The 17,964-nt window shown below is 47.8% G+C and overlaps 1 protein-coding gene across 1 annotated transcript in view; it reads left to right on the top strand.

The window, feature by feature from the left end:
* Positions 1-17,964, top strand: part of CELF3 (CUGBP Elav-like family member 3) — a 75,021-nt gene that overhangs the window by 18,810 nt on the left and 38,247 nt on the right. The window contains exon 2 of the mRNA XM_033135774.1: positions 7,761-7,843. Coding sequence (XP_032991665.1) covers positions 7,761-7,843 — 83 coding nt within the window. The remainder of the gene's footprint in view (positions 1-7,760; positions 7,844-17,964) is intronic.

Here is a 17,964-nt window from a genome sequence, read left to right as displayed (position 1 = left end):
ACACTGTCACCTGGAGACACACACCTGGTTTGCTCTTCCAGGTAACATCAACGATGACTGAATTCATTTACAACATGCATGGCACTGTTTAATCATTAGTGTTTCTAAGGATAGAAATAAACCATGCAGAGAATAAACTGGCAGAAGTCATAAAGCCCAAACATAAACCCAAACACTGCCTTATATTTCCTGCTGGACTAAGGAGCCCCTCTGAGTTTCGCCCTCTGATGGTTCCCTTCATGGGCCATCTCTGGTCTCCAGCCTCTGCTCATGGCCCATCCAGGTAGCTCTCTGCCCAGCTGGCTTGAGACTCCTTAACATAACTCAGTCCAAGGGGATTCTGTGCAACTTTGGCAAAGTTTAACCAAACCTTGATCAATTGCGGTACAACTTTATTACATCATAACACATTTAGGGGGATCTGCCTCCTCTCCAAACTCATAATGCTGTTTGGGGTTTTAAAATTTTTCTTTTGCCAATACTGTTTGGTTGTGTTTTTTTTTTAGATAATTGCACAATGCTTAGAAGCCTTTAAAAAAATTAAGAGGTTTATAAATGCTTCTAACTGCATGGTTATTTTGGAGCCAAGGTGCGAGGGTTCAAGGGTGTTTAGGTTTCACAACATCTGCTGGTAATAATTACAAAATTTAGTATTTCAGTCTTATAATTATACCCCGCCTTTGCTCCAAGGAGCTCAAAGAGGCCTGCATAGTTCTCCTCTCTGCCTCCATTTTATCCTCACAACGACCCTGTGAGGTGGGTTCGGCTGAGAGACTATAGCCGCCCTACGGCCACCCAGTGAGCTTCGGGGTCAAGTGGGGTTTTGAACCCAGGTTTCCCAGGGCCTAGTCTGACACCCACCGCAGCACCAGAGTGGCTCACCATTTCTGCCCGCCATCCAGTGGCAGCACGGCGCAAGGCTGAGAACCTGGCAGTAGGTGGAGCCTGAGCCAAGGAGAGGCGGAGCCAACTCATTCCCGCCTTCTCCCTATCCTGCCCCCTGCTAAGTTCCGCAAGGAGCAACACCAAAAGGGAGGAGGAGGAGGAGGAGGAGGAGGAGGAGGAAGCTGGCAGGCAGAGTCGCCCCATGGATGGGTTGTGAGAGATAGCTCCGTCAGTTGAGCATGAGATGCTGAATCCCACGTTGGGCAAAAGATTCCTCCATTGCAGAGGGTTGGACTAGATGACCCTCGGGGGTCCCTTTCAGCTCATGCTTCTATTCTCTGCAAGGTGGCGGTTGGCTGGCTGGCTGAGGCTGGTGGGGCACTGTCCCTCTCTCTGACATTGCTGTTATAAATCCAACCCCCCCCACCTCAGTTTGGATGAATTTTGCAACTTCACGGTGGCCCCAATTATTGTGGTTTGTTGTGGGTGAGGAAACCGGGTGGTTGATCTGTGCGGAAAATTCTCCTGTGAGAATATCTTCAGGGAAGTTCCTGCCTTTCCGTCTCACGCGCTGCATCAACAGATATATTTTTAGCTTTTTTCTTTCGGGCTGCTGGAAAGATGTTAAGACGATCCGGCCCAGGTGAGAAATCGTATCGTTTTGGGGTGTGTGCTTTTATTTAAAAGAATCTATTAAGGTGGTTTTAAAAGATTTGGAGTTCAGAGACAGCAGGTGAGGTGGGGTGACTAGAATTTCCACCCCATTATCTTAGCGGCCCCAAATTCTTTTTACAGCATGGGTCCCAGCATTCGTATCCCAGAGATTGGAAACCTCTTCTCTCCCGGAGGCCACATTCCGTTCTGGGTAGCCTTCCAAGGGCCACACAACTTCCTTTCTAAGTAACGCTTACATTTGAGGCAGATCTGCACATTTTGCAAAATTGTAAGTAAAAAAAAAAACAACAGAATAATAATGTGTCCATTGGGAGAAATTCGCCTTAAAACTCAGATGAATTTTCAGAAGCACTTTTACAAAATCCGATTGAAAACTGATCTAGAAATGGGGAGAATGAGGGTTTATCAGTGGCTACTTGTTGTTGTTCAGTCGTTCAGTCGTGTCCGACTCTTCGTGACCCCATGGACCAGAGCACGCCAGGCACGCCTATCCTTCACTGCCTCCCGCAGTTTGGCCAAACTCATGCCAGTCGCTTCGAGAACACTGTCCAACCATCTCATCCTCTGTCATCCCCTTCTCCTTGTGCCTCCATCTTTCCCAACATCAGGGTCTTTTCTAGGGAGTCTTCTCTTCTCATGAGGTGGTACTGGAGCCTCAACTTCAGGATCTGTCCTTCTAGTGAGCACTGAGGGCTGATTTCTTTGAGAATGGATAGGTTTGATCTTCTTGCAGTCCATGGGACTCTCAAGAGTCTCCTCCAGCACCATAATTCAAAAGCATCAATTATTTGGTGATCAGCCTTCTTTATGGTCCAGCTCTCACTTCCGTACATTACTACTGGGAAAACCATAGCTTTAACTATACGGACCTTTGTCGGCAGGGTGATGTCTTTGCTTTTTAAGATGCTGTCTAGGTTTGTCATTGCTTTTCTCCCAAGAAGCAGGCGTCTTCTAATTTCCTGACTGCTGTCACCATCTTCAGTGGCTACTAGAACCTGCCAAAATGTTCCTGTTCAACCAGGCTTTTGGCTGATTGACATCTGATGCCCTTTCAAAAATTTGTTGTGGAAGGCGGGGATTATTAGGTTGTTTTTGTTTTTATGAGCATTTTGTGGTTTGTTTGTTTTTATATTGTGATTTTATGTTGTGGACTGCCCTGAGATCTATGGGTCTAGGGTGGTATACAGATTCAATAAATAATAAAAATGACAATGGCTCTGTCCTCACAGTTGGGAGGCATCGATGTTTCTGAAAACCCAGCTGCTGTAAACCACATGCGTGGGGACGCTCTTGAGTTCGAATTCTGCTTGCAGGCTTCCCATCGGGGCAGCTGGTTGGCCACTGTGAGAACAGGACCACTGGCCTGGTCCTGCGGGCTCATCTTGTGTCCTCGGTGGCTAAGCAGATGCCTCAAAGGGAAGCCCACAAGCAGGACCCAGAGCATCTGAAAGTAGATGTGGCCGCCATTTGCAAGGAGCCACAATGGCCTCGTGAATCTGCCTGGTCCTCTTGCAAAAGCCTTCCAATTTGGTGGGCCTCGCTGCCTCTAGTCTGAGCGCATTCCAGCCGCACTGTATGGGATACGAATCTGGTTCCCCGTAGGTTTTGCTTCTAACTCCCCCAAGAAAGAATACCTCCTTTGCTCCTTTAAATTGGCAGAGGATAAGCTGTCACCGCAGAGAGAGAGAGCAAAGGGTTCGACAGCATGCAATAATGACAAGCCTGGCAGTGGTGTTCGCTGCCACAATGGGGGCGTTTTCAAAATGTCCCTGTTTTCTTCTCTGAGGTGTTGAACGGGTCTTCGAGCAGGCAAAGTGTCAGCTTTCAGCTTGGTTTTAAAATCCTTTCATGATTTCTTTTTCTTTTCAAAACAAAATAGAAAATTCTTTCCAGTAGCACCTTAGAGACCAACTGAGTTTGTTCTTGGTATGAGCTTTCGTGTGCATGCCTTAATCTGAAGAAGTGTGCATGCACACGAAAGCTCATACCAAGAACAAACTCAGTTGGTCTCTAAGGTGCTACTGGAAAGAATTTTCTATTTTGTTTCGACTATGGCAGACCAACACGGCTACCCACCTGTAACTTTTTCTTTTCAAGTTATTGCCTGCTAAAATGCGTTCCCCATTTGCGTGTTCAGACCTTTTAACCTCACCCCAAATAAATTCAGATAAGACTCAAATTTTGGTTTGGTTTTTGGCAGAATTTAGGCCACATGAGTCTGACCAAACTGCGGGAGGCAGTGGAGGATAGGGGTGCCCTGCGTGCTCTGGTCCATGGGGTCACGAAGAGACGGACACGACTGAACAACAACAAGGCCACAACTTTATTGATTGTGCAAGTGACTGGTTGCATAGGCTCTGGTTCAACTAGCTCCCTGCTCCAGCATAGGTTCCAGCATAGGTCAGCCAAGGGTGGACACCTGGATAAGCGGAAAGCTGGGAACATGCTCTATCCGCCACCCAAACGTCCCCCTGGACTCAGGCACAGGCACAACCTCCTCCCAGGGGTTGACCAAACCATTGAGTCCCTGGATTCCTTTAACGGAATACCCTTCGCATAGGGATCACCTGAACCTATCCGCAACCTCACAAGTTGTGACAATTTTCTACCTGGCAGGCGAAACCCAAATGGCAACAGCCAATCAGCCAAGTGGGGAAAATTCGTGCCATGCCCCTGTCCCAATGACAGACGACACATGACGGCATAGCAAGGTCGTGCGCACAAGCCCTAAAAGTAGGGAGAGGTGGCTGGGTGTTCCAAATGCACGCGCCAAAAGAGGAAGCTCAGGGACACATGCATGGGTCTTTATAGGTCCCTCGATCCGTTTAGCTTGCATCCCATAGGCCTGATTGAACCCTACATCGAGGGACCTACTGACTGGTTGTTGTGGCTGTCAATCATGTTGTTGTTGTTCAGTCGTTCAGTCGTGTCTGCCTCTTCGTGACCCCCTGGACCAGAGCACGCCAGGCACTCCTGTCTTCCACTGTCTCCCGCAGTTTGGTCAGACTCATGTTGGTAGCTTCGAGTACACTGTCCAACCATCTCGTCCTCTGTCGTCCCCTTCTCCTTGTGCCTTCCATCTTTTCCAGGGTCTTTTCTAGGGAGTCTTCTCTTCTCATGAGGTGGCCAAAGTACTGGAGCCTCAACTTCAGGATCTGTCCTTCCAGTGAGCACTCAGGGCTGATTTCTTTAAGGATGGATAGGTTTGATCTTCTTGCAGTCCATGGGACTCTCAAGAGTCTCCTCCAGCACCATAATTCAAAAGCATCAATCATACCCACCCACAACACAGGGCTTGGTTTCCAAGTCTCACCGCAATACGTGCCCTCTGAGGAAGGACCCAATTTCTTCGATTGGAACATTTTGAACTGTCCTGGGCGTGGGGTGGGACAGGTGTGTCCCTTTGAGATTTAAAAGGTGGGATATATAAATGATATGGTTGGTTGGTTGGTTTAATGGATTTGGATCCTACCTTTCTCCCGAGCTGGGATTCAAGGCAACTTACGACATTTTAAAAGCATGGTTCAAAAATACAAACAAACTTGTTAAAAACAATAGTTAAAACGTTTTTAGAACCAGCAATTAAAATCCAGTTTGACCTGGCAGCAGCCTAATGATCAGCATAGTTTGCGCCTTAATTTCCAAAGGCCTGTCTGGATAGGAAAGTTTTAGCCAGCAGGCAGAAAGATAACAAAGAGGGAGAGAGTCTGACACCTTTGGGGAGGGAATTCCACAACCTGGGAGGAGTCACAGAAAAGTCTCTCTCTCTCAACCTCACAACAAGTCTATGAGGTAGGTCAGGCTGAGAATGGCAGGATCTGGCCCAGGGTCACCCGGTGACTTTCATGGCTGAGTGAGAATTTCAACCCTGGTGCCCCAGGTGATGGTTTGACACTCTGCCATTGAAAGAAAAACCACGCATCAGAGGATGGCAGAAGATTGCAATGCCTTTTTGCAGTGGCCGCCTTAAGGACGTAACTGGCACGAACATCTTTGGACAGGAGCTTTGCTGTGTCATCTTGTTCTGGACATAAGAGTCAGACGCTCGCTGCATAGGTTTGTTGAGAAATGGGAGTTCGCAAACGATTGAAAACTATAAAACACAGTGTTGCACCTGTATATCTTGTGCAACGTTGCATAAGGTGGGTTTTTTCCCCAGAGAATTGTATGGTATTGCTGGTTTTGATACTTTATTGCTGCAATAAAAATTAAATTAAAAGCAATAAAAAGAAGTAAACAACGTATGACTGTGGAGTTTGCAATGGCAGCAAATTATAGGCATCAGAGCATTGGAGGGGAAGTCAGGAGACGGGAGGACAATGTGAGGCCCTCCCAGGTTCTGCTGGAACCCAACTCCCAGTGGCCAGCATTCCTAATGGTCTTTGTTTTAACTGTTCATATGTGTCTTTGTCCTGCATTTTTATCTAGCGAACCGCCCTGAGATCTTCAGCTGACGGGCCGTTTATAAAATTAGATAGATGGATGGATCAGTAGATTTTGTAGCTCGCTGGCTGGTTGTGCCAACCTCCACTTCTGAGATTGTGGGTTGCTTTCATATGGGAAGGTAAATGGCGTTTCCATGCGCTGCTGTGGTTCGCCTGAAGCGGCTTAGTCCTGCTGGCCACATGACCCGTAAGCTGTCTGCGGACAAACGCTGGCTCCCTCGGCCTATAGAGCAAGATGAGCGCCACAACCCCAGAGTCGTCCGCGACTGGACCTAACCGTCAGGGGTCCCTTTACCTTAACCTTTTTACATATGGATAAAGACAGATACTAGTGTGTGCACCCACCGCAGGCCTTTGATAACATCAGTACAACAGAAGAGCCCTGTGGGTGAATCAGTCCAAATGGGGCCCGTCTAGTCCCGATGTCCTCTTTTCACAGGGGCCATCTAGGTGCCTCAATGGGAAGCCCCTGAGCAGGACTTGAACACAGCACCCAGGTTTCCTAGCAAGTGGGATTCGAGAGGCATGCTGCCTCCGACAATCACCGAGCCGTCATGGCTAGGAGTAGCCCCTTACACAACACTATCAAACCAATAGTTATGTAAATTCAACTAACAAGTATACCCACAACGTAAACTGGCTGTGTTTGACTATATAAATTCTTTATACATCATATAAATGTAACTCACACAACTCTTTTCACATTATCTAATTGAGTAGAAACAATTAAGGACCAACATTTAGAACAGGAAATACAAACAGATCGGTTCTTGTATACGTAATGTCCAGATAAAAGCTTTTGTGTACCACGTATGTGTCAAACGTAACAACTTTTAAGGAGCAGTACTTGCAAAAGATGAACTTTTCTTTGTAATGTTCCACATCTGCAAAATATAGTTGTTGTATGCCGGTGTCAGACAAAAGAACTTAAACGTGACAAGGATTCCCGGAATAATACCTTGTTTTGCCCTGCTGGGCTTTGTCAGCTGAGCATACTTTAAACAATGCAGAGAAACATAATAATGTAGTGGGTTGTTTTTGTTTTTGTTTCTTTTACAAATTAGAAAATAAAATTACAGGTCCTTGATGTGCCCAGGTGACAAAGAATGTTAAATCCTGGCAAAATAAGCTACAGGAATATGCAGAAATGGATCAGTTAATGAATAGCTTAAGAGGAAATACAAGACAAGCTTTTGTGTTAAAATGGGGAAAATACAGAAAATATCTACAAAGCAATAGCAATGGTATATAGTCTATGGCGGCCTTTGAGTGACCCTGGAGTTGCAAAATTTGAAGGAGACAAATCAAGGTTAAGCTCTGTTCTAAGGATGCATTAGAAAGGTTATAAAAGAGAAGCTAACAACGTTGAGTACATTCACAAGTAGAAAGGAATTGTTCATTGGGGAATGACAGGAAGTCTAAATATTTGTCTGTTTGTTTTTGTATTTGGATGAGTAGAAGTGGTCTTTTTTGTGGTTTTATTTTATCTTTGGTTTTTTTTCTGAGAAGTTGCTGAAGCATAAAACATATGTATATAAATTGGACTTTTATACCTGTTTTAAAATTGTTTATTGGTATGTTTGCTGTTTGCTGTTAAGTTTTGCAATAAAGTGAAGGGGGAAAAAAGAATGTTAAATCCTCATCTGAATGTGACGCTTGAATAAAACGTTGCACTAAAGCTGGTGGCTCCTGCTACCTCTTTCCGGGGCAAGTGCCACAGTCTGAGGATTACACCCCCATCTCTTTTTCTTCCAGGATGCGCCTTTCTGACTTACTGCGCCCGCGAGTCAGCTCTCAAGGCCCAAAGTGCTCTTCACGAGCAGAAGACGCTACCTGGGGTGAGTTGTTTGTGCCGTTTGCCGCTTCACCTCGCCGTCCGTCTCCCTCTGCACAAACCTTTCCTGGTCACCTGCCATAAAAGCTGTTAATGTGCCTCTCTCTCTCTCTCTCTCTCTCTCTCTCTTTGCAATAACCACATGGCTGTTTCTCTCTGTGTGAAGCCAGGGAGGGGAAAGGACTCTCCCTGAGATTTCGCTCCTGGCCCCCTGCATTCAGGCTCAGTTCTCTCCCTCGAAAGATAACTCAAACCCAGGGCCGGCGCATCCATTAAGGCGAACTAGGCAATTGCCTAGGGCGCCAAAATGGAGGGGGCGCTGGCCAGGCTTGGTTGGGCGTGGGGGGTGGGACGGGCGAGCAGCAGCTTCTCCACTACAGCAGAGAAACTGCTGCTTGCCTCTCCACCACTCCCCACCTCCCGCTAAAGCAGGCTTTGGCGGGGGGCGCCAGAAGGTGTTCTGCCTAGGGCGCAAGAAACCCTAGCACCGGTCCTGCTCAAACCCTCCCTCTTTCCCTCACTCTCTCACACACAGACCTCTTCACTTAGACAAGTTCTGCGGGAGCGCTGTCCTTAGAATTCCTGCCAAGGGCGCTGCCTTTGTTTGGTTGCGGTTTAAGTTCCAAAGTTACTTAGCTGCGTATTACCTTGTATATACTCTCGTCTGAATCGTCAGTGCCTTTTTGTGGAGCCTGATTCCAGAGGTCCAAGTTTCGAGCCGGCAAACACACGTGGCGTCAGAAGTGGGGTGGATTTGAACCCGCGCCTCGTCCCCCAAGGTCCTCTGAGAAGCCTGTTCCCCCACAGGGAGGTTTAAGAGGCAATACATATAACAGTCTCAGAAGGGCATTTGATAACAGGGCAGCCTGTGGTGGGCTGAGGTGGGGTTTTTTTAAAAATTAATTATAATTTATCATCTTGCTTTCCCTACTATGAAATCCCTCAAGGATTAATAATAATAATAATAATAATAATAATAATAATAATAAGCAGATGGGTGCTAATAACAACAAATTATATAGGGAAATTAAGAGACTATAAAATCAGACTCGATCCCTGTTAATTGCTCAGGTGAGTGGTCCAGTCTTCATTTTGAGTTTCAAAGAGGTGGTTCCAGGGGATTTTGCCTTGAGAAGAAGTTTCCCAGCTCGGAAGCCTTTCCAGAAAAAATCCCTCTCTTGCTTACTTGTCCTAAGTGAGGAGGGGGCATTTGGAGAAGGTCTTTCTTGGTGAGTAGGTTTTCAAGTGGGAATGCGGTCCTTCAGGTACAGACCACTGGTAAATGTCTGTTGGAAACCAAGGGGCTAGTCCTTAAGACTGCTGCCTGAAGAGGGGAGCTGTAGCTCAGCGGCAGAGCGTGTGCCTGGCATATGGGGTCGGAGGAATGCCTCTGCCACATTATAAACCGTGTGGAGAGAAGGGCATTTACCCCCTACTTCTGCCTCATAATACTCAGGGTCTTACTTAATAATCCAATTTGCAATTAGATTTCAGGACAAGCAGAAGAAAGGACTTGTCCACTCGTTGCATCCTTGAATGGATTTACTTCAGCGGGAGATGGGGATGGCAACCAATTTAGACGGCAGAGGGGTCAGTCCTTGGCACGTGTACAGTCATCCCGCCTCTGCATCTGGTTAAACAGCTTTTTGTAGCGATGTGCAAATCAGCCTGAGCTGTTTGACCCGGAGGCAGCAATGCTTTCTTATTTTTAAGTTTTTTGATTTTTGTAAACTGCAGTGCCAATCCAGAGCAGTTTTCCACAACTTAACAACAAGAAGAGACATGTAAAAATGTAAAATGGCAAACCTAAAATAGGGCGGACAAAAATATATGTGTGGGCATATATGACATGCTGAATATATATGACAAGTTGAACACACACACAAACACTCTCTCACACGTAAACTTTCAGCAAGATTGTGGATGCACAATGCACTTTGGCAATCACACTGCCCAGCTGCAGAATTGAGCATCCTGATAACCTTTTGTTGTTGTTCAGTCGTTCAGTTGTGTCCGACTCTTCGTGACCCCACGGACCAGAGCACGCCAGGCACCCCTATCCTCCACTGCCTCCCGCAGTTTGGCCAAACTCATGCCAGTCGCTTCGAGAACACTGTCCAACCATCTCATCTCTCGTCCCCTTCTCCTTGTGCCCTCCATCTTTCCCAACATCAGGGTCTTTTCCAGGGAGTCTTATCTTCTCATGAGGTGGCCAAAGTACTGGAGCCTCAACTTCAGGATCTGTCCTTCTAGTGAGCACTCAGGGCCGATTTCCTTGAGAATGGATAGGTTTGATCTTCTTGCAGTCCATGGGACTCTCAAGAGTCTCCTCCAGCACCATAATTCAAAAGCATCAATTCTTTGGCGATCAACCTTCTTTATGGTTCAGCTCTCACTTCCGTACATTACTACTGGGAAAACCATAGCTTTAACTATACGGACCTTTGTCGGCAAGGTGATGTCTCTGCTTTTTAAGATGCTGTCTAGGTTTGTCATCGCTTTTCTCCCAAGAAGCAGGCGTCTTTTAATTTCGTGACTGCTGTCACCATCTGCAGTGATCATGGAGCCCAAGAAAGTAAAATCTCTCACTGCCTCCATTCCCTACCCCTTCTATTTGCCTGGAGGTAATGGGACCAGTGGCCATGATCTTAGGGTTTTTTTTGATGTTGAGCTTCAGACCATATTTTGCGCCCTCCTCTTTCACCCTCATGAAAAAGGTTCTTTAATTCCTCCTCACTTTCTGCCATCAAGGTTGTGTCATCCTGATAACCTTACATTTCTGTTTTGTTTGGAAAAGATCAAGCGCCTAGTCCTTATGACTAAGGAGATTTGATGCTGCAGAAAGAGTGTCAGACTTGGACCAGGATAGATGGGCAGCGGGGAAGATATTCCCTCCCCCAGACGTGACTCTCACTCTGCCCTCTGCGTGTGTCACTCATTCTCGTTCTACCCTACCTCGCAGGGCTGTTATGAGGATGGAATGGGATAACTCTCATGTTCTCTACCCTGAGCTTCTTGGGGAAAGGGTGAGATGTTGATGGGATTGTTAAACAGGATAATCTTTGCAAAATTTCAGGCGCCAGGAAACGTTAGTCTGGGCAGAACTTGCGGAGATCTCAGGGCAGAGGAGAGGAAGGGTGGGGTTTTAATCGCAGGAACCTAGGAAGCTGCCTTAAAAAATGAATCAGGCCATTGGCCCATCAAGCTCAGTATTGTCTGCACTGACCGGCAACAGCTCTCCGGGGTATTGGGGCTGGGGACATTCCCATCTCTACCTGGAGATGCCAGGGACTTGAACCAGAGATGAGAAGCAGGTGTTCTGTCCCTGGGCTGTGTCGCTTCCCCTTAGATCGTAAACCTGCAGACAGGACCCAGTTTTATGTTTAATTTCTTGGCAGCACCTAGTGACTTTAGGCACCTTTATAAATAATAAACAGTGATTCTTATTCCTTAGGAAAAGATGTTTACCCTGCTGTTCTGTACATCCCCCGAGGCAGCTAGGAATAATAAAACTCATCAAGACATTGGGTCGTTAGGCCTTTCTTCATTATTATATTAAAAAGCCCAAATGACTAAGGAGACTGAAAGTGAAAGCAGTTAGCCAGAGGAGCCTCATCAAACACACCTGATAAAACATTAATAATCAGTAATGGGTCATTTTATTTTATTTTTTTTAAAAGCAAGGATTCTGGCAAACGGAAGTCCTTCTTCCCACAGCGCTAGGAACGGGCAAATCGGTCAGTTTCATTTTCTCCCACTTCCCCAGGGTTAAGTTCAGTTCTCCAAATTTCCACTGTCAGTTTGATTTTCTTTAAAAGCCCTCGTGAACATTCAGCTGCATTTGAATGCAAATTTCTCCTAACACGCCTGGCTTTTGTCTGTGATCTCCCCTAACTGTACACAGTTTTTGCAAAGCAATCTCCCCTCTTTAGACTTTAGCAAGCTGCCTTGTGCAAGTTCAGTATTGTCTACACTGACTGGCAGCAGCTGTCCAGGTTTTCTTCAGGCAGGGGACACCCCCGGCCCTACCTGGAGATGTGGGCAGAGTGAATGTGGTGACGTCTTCATGCAAAACTGGTTCTCTATCCTCTGATTTACCCCCTTCCCTTAAAAACAAAGTTAAAGATTCCAGTCCTCATGGTTGTGAGGAAAGGGCCACTATAAACAGGAACGCAGGTAGCTGCCTTATATGGAGTCGGAACATTGGTCCATCTAGCTCAGCATTGCCTACACTGACTGGCAGCAGCTCCCCAGGGCTTCAGGCAGGGGACATTATGGTCCACTCAGGGGCGGAGCGAGGGGGGACGTAGGGGTGGGTCGCCCCGGGTTCCAGGGGAGGGGGGTGACACTTGGGCAAGCCCCACCAGCGGGCCCTGGATGGGCTGCGGGGCGAGGCTACTCCACCCCGCGGCCCGTTCAGGGCCCACCCGACGCTGCCGCTATGGTGTGGCATGTGTGCACAGTGCATTGTACGCACTGCGCACGCATGCTGCGTCTGTTGCACGATGCATGGTGCGTGCGTCAGATGCAGCGACGCTGCGCACGCGCACCGCCACTGGGTCCCCGGGTTTGCCGCCCCGGGTGACGGAGCGGCTCAGTACGCCCCTGGGTCCGCTCTCCCTGGAGGTGCCGAGGTTCGAACCCGGGACCTTCTGCATGCCCCTTCCCAAAGACCCAATAAGATTCCAGCCCTTCTGGTTCCGTTTTCTCCTTTTTCCAATCTTTCGTCCAGTTTGCTACATATCTGTCGTTTTTTTTAAACAACTCCTCAAATTTTTGTGTCAGGCCTCCTAAGAGATACAGCGGCACCTCGGTTTACGAACATAATCCGTTCCGGAAGTCCATTCTCAAATCAAGGCACTCTTTCCCTCCTGCCGCTGGTGCCCTTCCACCATTCGGATTCCGTTCGTAAACCGATGTAAAGTTCTCAAACTGGGACACTACTTCCTGTTTTGCAGAGTTTGTAAACCAAATCGTTCTTAAACCGGACTGCTCTTGAACCGAGATACCACTGTACATTTTTTTGACGCAATTTTACCCTTACATACAGAATTATTTTTTTTAAGCAATTGCATTTTGTGTACCATTTTCCACTAATGCAGGGAAGGCACTCTGCACATGCACAAGGATACCCTCGCTGCCTCACAGTCTTCAGGCCTGAACTCATATCAGCGGGCTTTAGCAGCCTTTTGTTCTTTACGCGTTGAAAAAACAGCAGGTGTTTTATGCATTTGTGGGTTCCGGATCTGCCTCTGCACACCTTGCCTTATTTATTTGTGGGGGGAGGGGACGACACTTGCTTTTCCATCTCCCTCCCACCTGGTTTCCTAGCACCTGCTTAGCGAGGGAGGAGGAGAACAGCAGCACATTCAAAGGGCAGGTGTTTCGCCCGATGTTGGAATAGGAGCCACAGTTGCTGCCTTTGTTCTGGTGGGGCCTGAGGCCCTGACCATAGCAGTCACCTGTCTCTTGCTTTTTGTCTGTGCCCATCCTTTCAGCTACGGTTTCACAGCTTGCTGATCAGAAGGTCGGCGGTTTGAATCCCTGCCACGGGGTGAGCTCCCATTGCTCAGTCCCTGCTCCTGCCAACCTAGCAGTTCAAAAGCACGTCAAAGTGCAAGTAGATAAACAGGTACCGCTCCGGCGGGAAGGTGAACCGCGTTTCCGTGTGCTGCTCTGTTTCGCCAGAAGCGGCTTAGTCATGCTGGCCACATGACCCAGAAGCTGTACGCCGGCTCCCTCGGCCAGTAAAGCGAGATGAGCGCCGCAACCCCAGAGTCGTCTGCGACTGGACCTAACGGTCAGGGGTCCCTTTACCTTTACCTTAAATGGGAGTTGGGGACGCAGGTGGCGCTGTGGGTTAAACCACAGAGCCTAGGGCTTGTCGATCAGAAGGTCAGCGGTTTGAATCCCCGCCACGGGGTGAGCTCCCGTTGCTCCGTCGCAGCTCCTGCCCACCTAGCAGTTCGAAAGCACTCCAAAAAGTGCAAGTAGATAAATAGGTTCCACTCTGGCGGGAAGGTAAACGGCGTTTCCGTGCGCTGCTCTGGTTCGCCAGAAGCGGCTTAGTCATGCTGGACACACGACCCGGAAGCTGTACGCCGGCTCCCTCGGCCAGTAAAGCGAGATGAGCAGCGCAACCCCAGAGTTGTCCGCAACTGGACTTAACTGTCAGGGGTCCCTTTACCTTTTCAGGTGTGTGAGTGCCGCTGAAGGAAATTAGCTTTGGTTCCCATTCTGTGATGAGTTTATCACATTCGCACTTTGCGAAGCAATGCAGCACCATCCTTCAAAATCTATTATTATTATTATTATTATTATTATTATTATTATTATTATTATTATTATTATTATTTATTAAAGTTTACACACCGCCCTCCATCTATAGATCTCAGGGCAGTTCACAACATAAAATTACAACGTAAAAGCACAAAATTCATAATAAAAATAAGAACAGGACAAAACCAATAATCCCTGCCCCCTCCCTCAACACTTTTAAAAGGGCGGATTTTACAACGCAGTTCTCTAGCCATGCAGCATTTACACAAAAACGCACCTGTTATAAACATGCATGTATTGGTGAAAGTATTGAATATATTATAAAAATGTGTTACATGTGGGGAAATGGCTCACAGAACGGTGTACCTTAATCAGAGCTCCCTTCAAAAATGTGTTTATTGGGAGGAAATCGCACTAAAGCTCTGACGAATTTTCATGAACAAAACAAAATAAAAAATTCCTTCCAGTAGCACCATAGAGACCAACTAAGTTTGTTCTTGGTATGAGCTTTCGTGTGCATGCACACATCTTCAGATACACCGAAGTGTGCATGCACACGAAAGCTCATACCAAGAACAAACTTAATTGGTCTATAAGGTGCTACTGGAAGGAATTTTTTATTTTATTTTGTTTTGACTATGGCAGACCAACACGGCTACCTACCTGTAACTGGAATTTTCATGATGATTTTCTTTAATGGGAAAAGCCGGATTTCAGGTAGGAAAAGCAAGAAACAGAAACCTGAAACTGACAGATTCCTTCCGCCCCAAACATCTGTATACTGGGATTCCACGGGGACGGTGCGGAACGTGGTAGAGGCTTCAGTTTTGAGGCAGCAAGTTTTCTAGTCACCGCATGGTGCCCTCGAGCCATTGTTGGACTCCCAGCTTCCATCAGCACCACCTGATCTGACCAGTGGTCGCGGATGATGGGAGTTGTAGTCCGACAGCAATTGGAGGGCATAGCGTTGGCTAGCTGGCCCTTCCACCGGAGAGGAGAGACTGCTGACCCACAGGTCAGAAGCAGTCACCGGAGCTTCTTCATCTGCCCCACAGGTTTGTGTGTGTAGGTGGCCGTGCCCATATTTATCTTGGCCATGTGCCCTCCCCACCTCACCCCCCATTTCCTGGAGGGTTGGCTAAGAGGGAAAAGCACCCCTTTCAGACCAGAAATCTTCATCTAGTCCAGTTTCCTGTTTCCCATAGTTGGCCAATCAAATGCCTCTGGGAAGCCCAAACGCAAGACGAGTTCGGCAACAGCTCTTCCTAACTTTTTGTTTCTCAGAGACGATGGCTGCGCTCCCCCCCTCCACGGTCGGGTGCAGCGATGCTTCTGAATACCCCTTGGTGGAAACCACAGGAGGGGAGAGGGCTGCTCTCGCACTCGGGTCCTGCTCAGGCTTCCCACTGGGGCTCCTGGCTGGCCCCCATGAGAACAGGATGCTGGACGAGGTGGGCCACGGGCCTCATTTAGCAGGACTCTCTTTGCATTTTAATGCGCTCCTCTAGAGAATGCAAGAACCGGAACCCTGTGAAATTTGCAATTGTGATGCAGTTCTCCAATACACACAGAGAGACAGACAGACAGACATAAAATATTATTATTGTTAGCAAGGAGCGTGCACAGAAATGCAGCTGCGAATGAAAAAGTATGACGATGCTCTATGTCAGAGGTGGCCAACTCCCAAGAGACTGTGATCTACTCACAGAGTTGACAACTGGCAGTGATCTACCCCTTTTTTGGGGGGTTCAGGTCAAAGTTGTTCAGCTTTTTTTAGGGAGGAGGAAAGCCCGTTTTTAGGGGTTCAGGTCAAAGTTGTTGAGCTTCTTTGGGGGAGCCAGTGAACTACCAGTGATCTACCACAGACGTCCAGTGATCTACCAGTAGATCACAATCTACCTGTTGGACGTGCCTGCTCTATGTGAAGGGAGACCGCCTTGCAAAAGGGAAATGTACACATTAAGCAAAACTGCATTCTGAAAAGGGCGTTTGAGGAGAAACATAAAATGCTGATTTTTTAAAAAATTAAAAAAAGAAGAGGCACCAAATGAGGCGGAAAGGTGGCGAAGCAAACTTCAGATGGGGGAAGATGAGAAATGGATAGAAACTGAAATTGACAAGAGTCGCCCCCTCTGCTGCTCACAGTACATCGATTTCAGGGTGAAGCCAAGCAAATGATAACTGGTGGCAGAATTTAACGGGGGGGGGGGGGATTATTTACTTCTCTGGAACTGTAGAAATATATATACATATATATATCTGGCACCTTGGTCTGGCTTCCCATCTCCCTCGCCCTCCTGGTCCTCCCTTTTGTTCAGGGACTTATCTGGAAACATCTGTTATAAATATCTCCCACTTGGCTCTTGGTGCAGCGTCACCCGGCTGCTCGGTTGCTAGGAAACCGGCGGCTCGAGAAAGCACCGTTGCCAGGTAAACACAGTCCGGGGTGGCTCATGCCATGGAAGAAGGGGGGGTGGAGAAAGGGGGGCAGGTGCGCCGAGCTGTTGGGTGGCTGAGCTAACAATGGCAGGAGGGTCCGCTGGGATAAGCAGTGTCGATGTGTCTGCCTTCCGTGTTGTGGGAATAGCATCCCCATCCCAGGAGGGTTTCGCGTCTGGGTTGATATCGGCGTCGTGTTTTCCTTAGGAACCCGGCAGAGAAGGCGAGAGCTCTGCTTCCCCCCCCAAAAAAAACCATCTCTCCACCCCACTCAGGCCTCTTTGCGCTTAGTGGTTTTGCAGGAGGGGAGAATTCTGGTGGCCGCAGCTTCTCCGCGCAGAGTGGAGAGAGAGAGAGGTTTTTGTTTGTCTCTCGGCTCTTGCGACTCACGGGCATCCAAGCTGAACCTTGGAAGATTTTGGGACATGCAAAAAAAGGGGGGGGGGCTTCTTTAGTTCAGCCGTGGAACTCACTCCCACAAGAGTCAGTGGCGGCCATCAACATGGAGGAATAGAGGATAAGGGCTCCCAATGGCTACTAGCAACAATGGTTCTGCTCTGGCTCCATGATTAGAGGCAGCGGAGCTTCCAAGTACGAGGGGAGGGGAATCATAGAATCATAGTTGGAAGAGACCCCAAGGGCCATCCAGTCCAACCCGCTGCCAAGCAGGAAACACCATCAAAGCATTCCTGACAGATGGCTGTCAAGCCTCCGCTTAAAGACCTCCAAAGAAGGAGACTCCACCACACTCCTTGGCAGCAAATTCCACTGTCAAACAGCTCTTACTGTCAGGAAGTTCTTCCTAATGTTTAGGTGGAATCTTCTTTCTTGTAGTTTGAATCCATTGCCCCGTGTCCGCTTCTCTGGAGCAGCAGAAAACAACCTTTCACCCTCCTCTATATGACATCCTTTGATATATTTGAACATGGCTATCACATCACCCCTTAACCTTCTCTTCTCCAGGCTAAACATACCCAGCTCCCTAAGCCGTTCCTCATAAGGCATTGTTTCCAGGCCTTTGACCATTTTGGTTGCCCTCCTCTGGACACATTCCAGCTTGTCAGTATCCTTCTGGAACTGTGGTGCCCAGAACTGGACACAGTATTCCAGGTGAGGTCTGACCAGAGCAGAATATTACTTCCCTTGATCTAGACGATATACTCCTATTGATGCAGCCCAGAATTGCATTGGCTTTTTTAGCTGCTGCTGCATCACACTGTTGACTCATGTCAAGTTTGTGGTCTACCAAAACTCCTAGAGGGGGCTCTTGTGCTCAGACCCCACTTGTGAGTTTCCCCCTTGGGACATCTGATCGGCCGCTCTGAGAAAAGGATGCTGGACTAGACGGACCCCCTTTTGGCCTGATCCAGCAGCCTCTTATGTTCTTAGAGGAGCATCGCAATGGGG

Source organism: Lacerta agilis, chromosome 17 (genome assembly GCF_009819535.1).
Source record: "Lacerta agilis isolate rLacAgi1 chromosome 17, rLacAgi1.pri, whole genome shotgun sequence".
NCBI lineage: Eukaryota > Metazoa > Chordata > Lepidosauria > Squamata > Lacertidae > Lacerta > Lacerta agilis.
The sequence above is the reverse complement of the archived record's forward strand: the minus strand, read 5'-3'. Positions and strand labels throughout refer to the sequence as shown.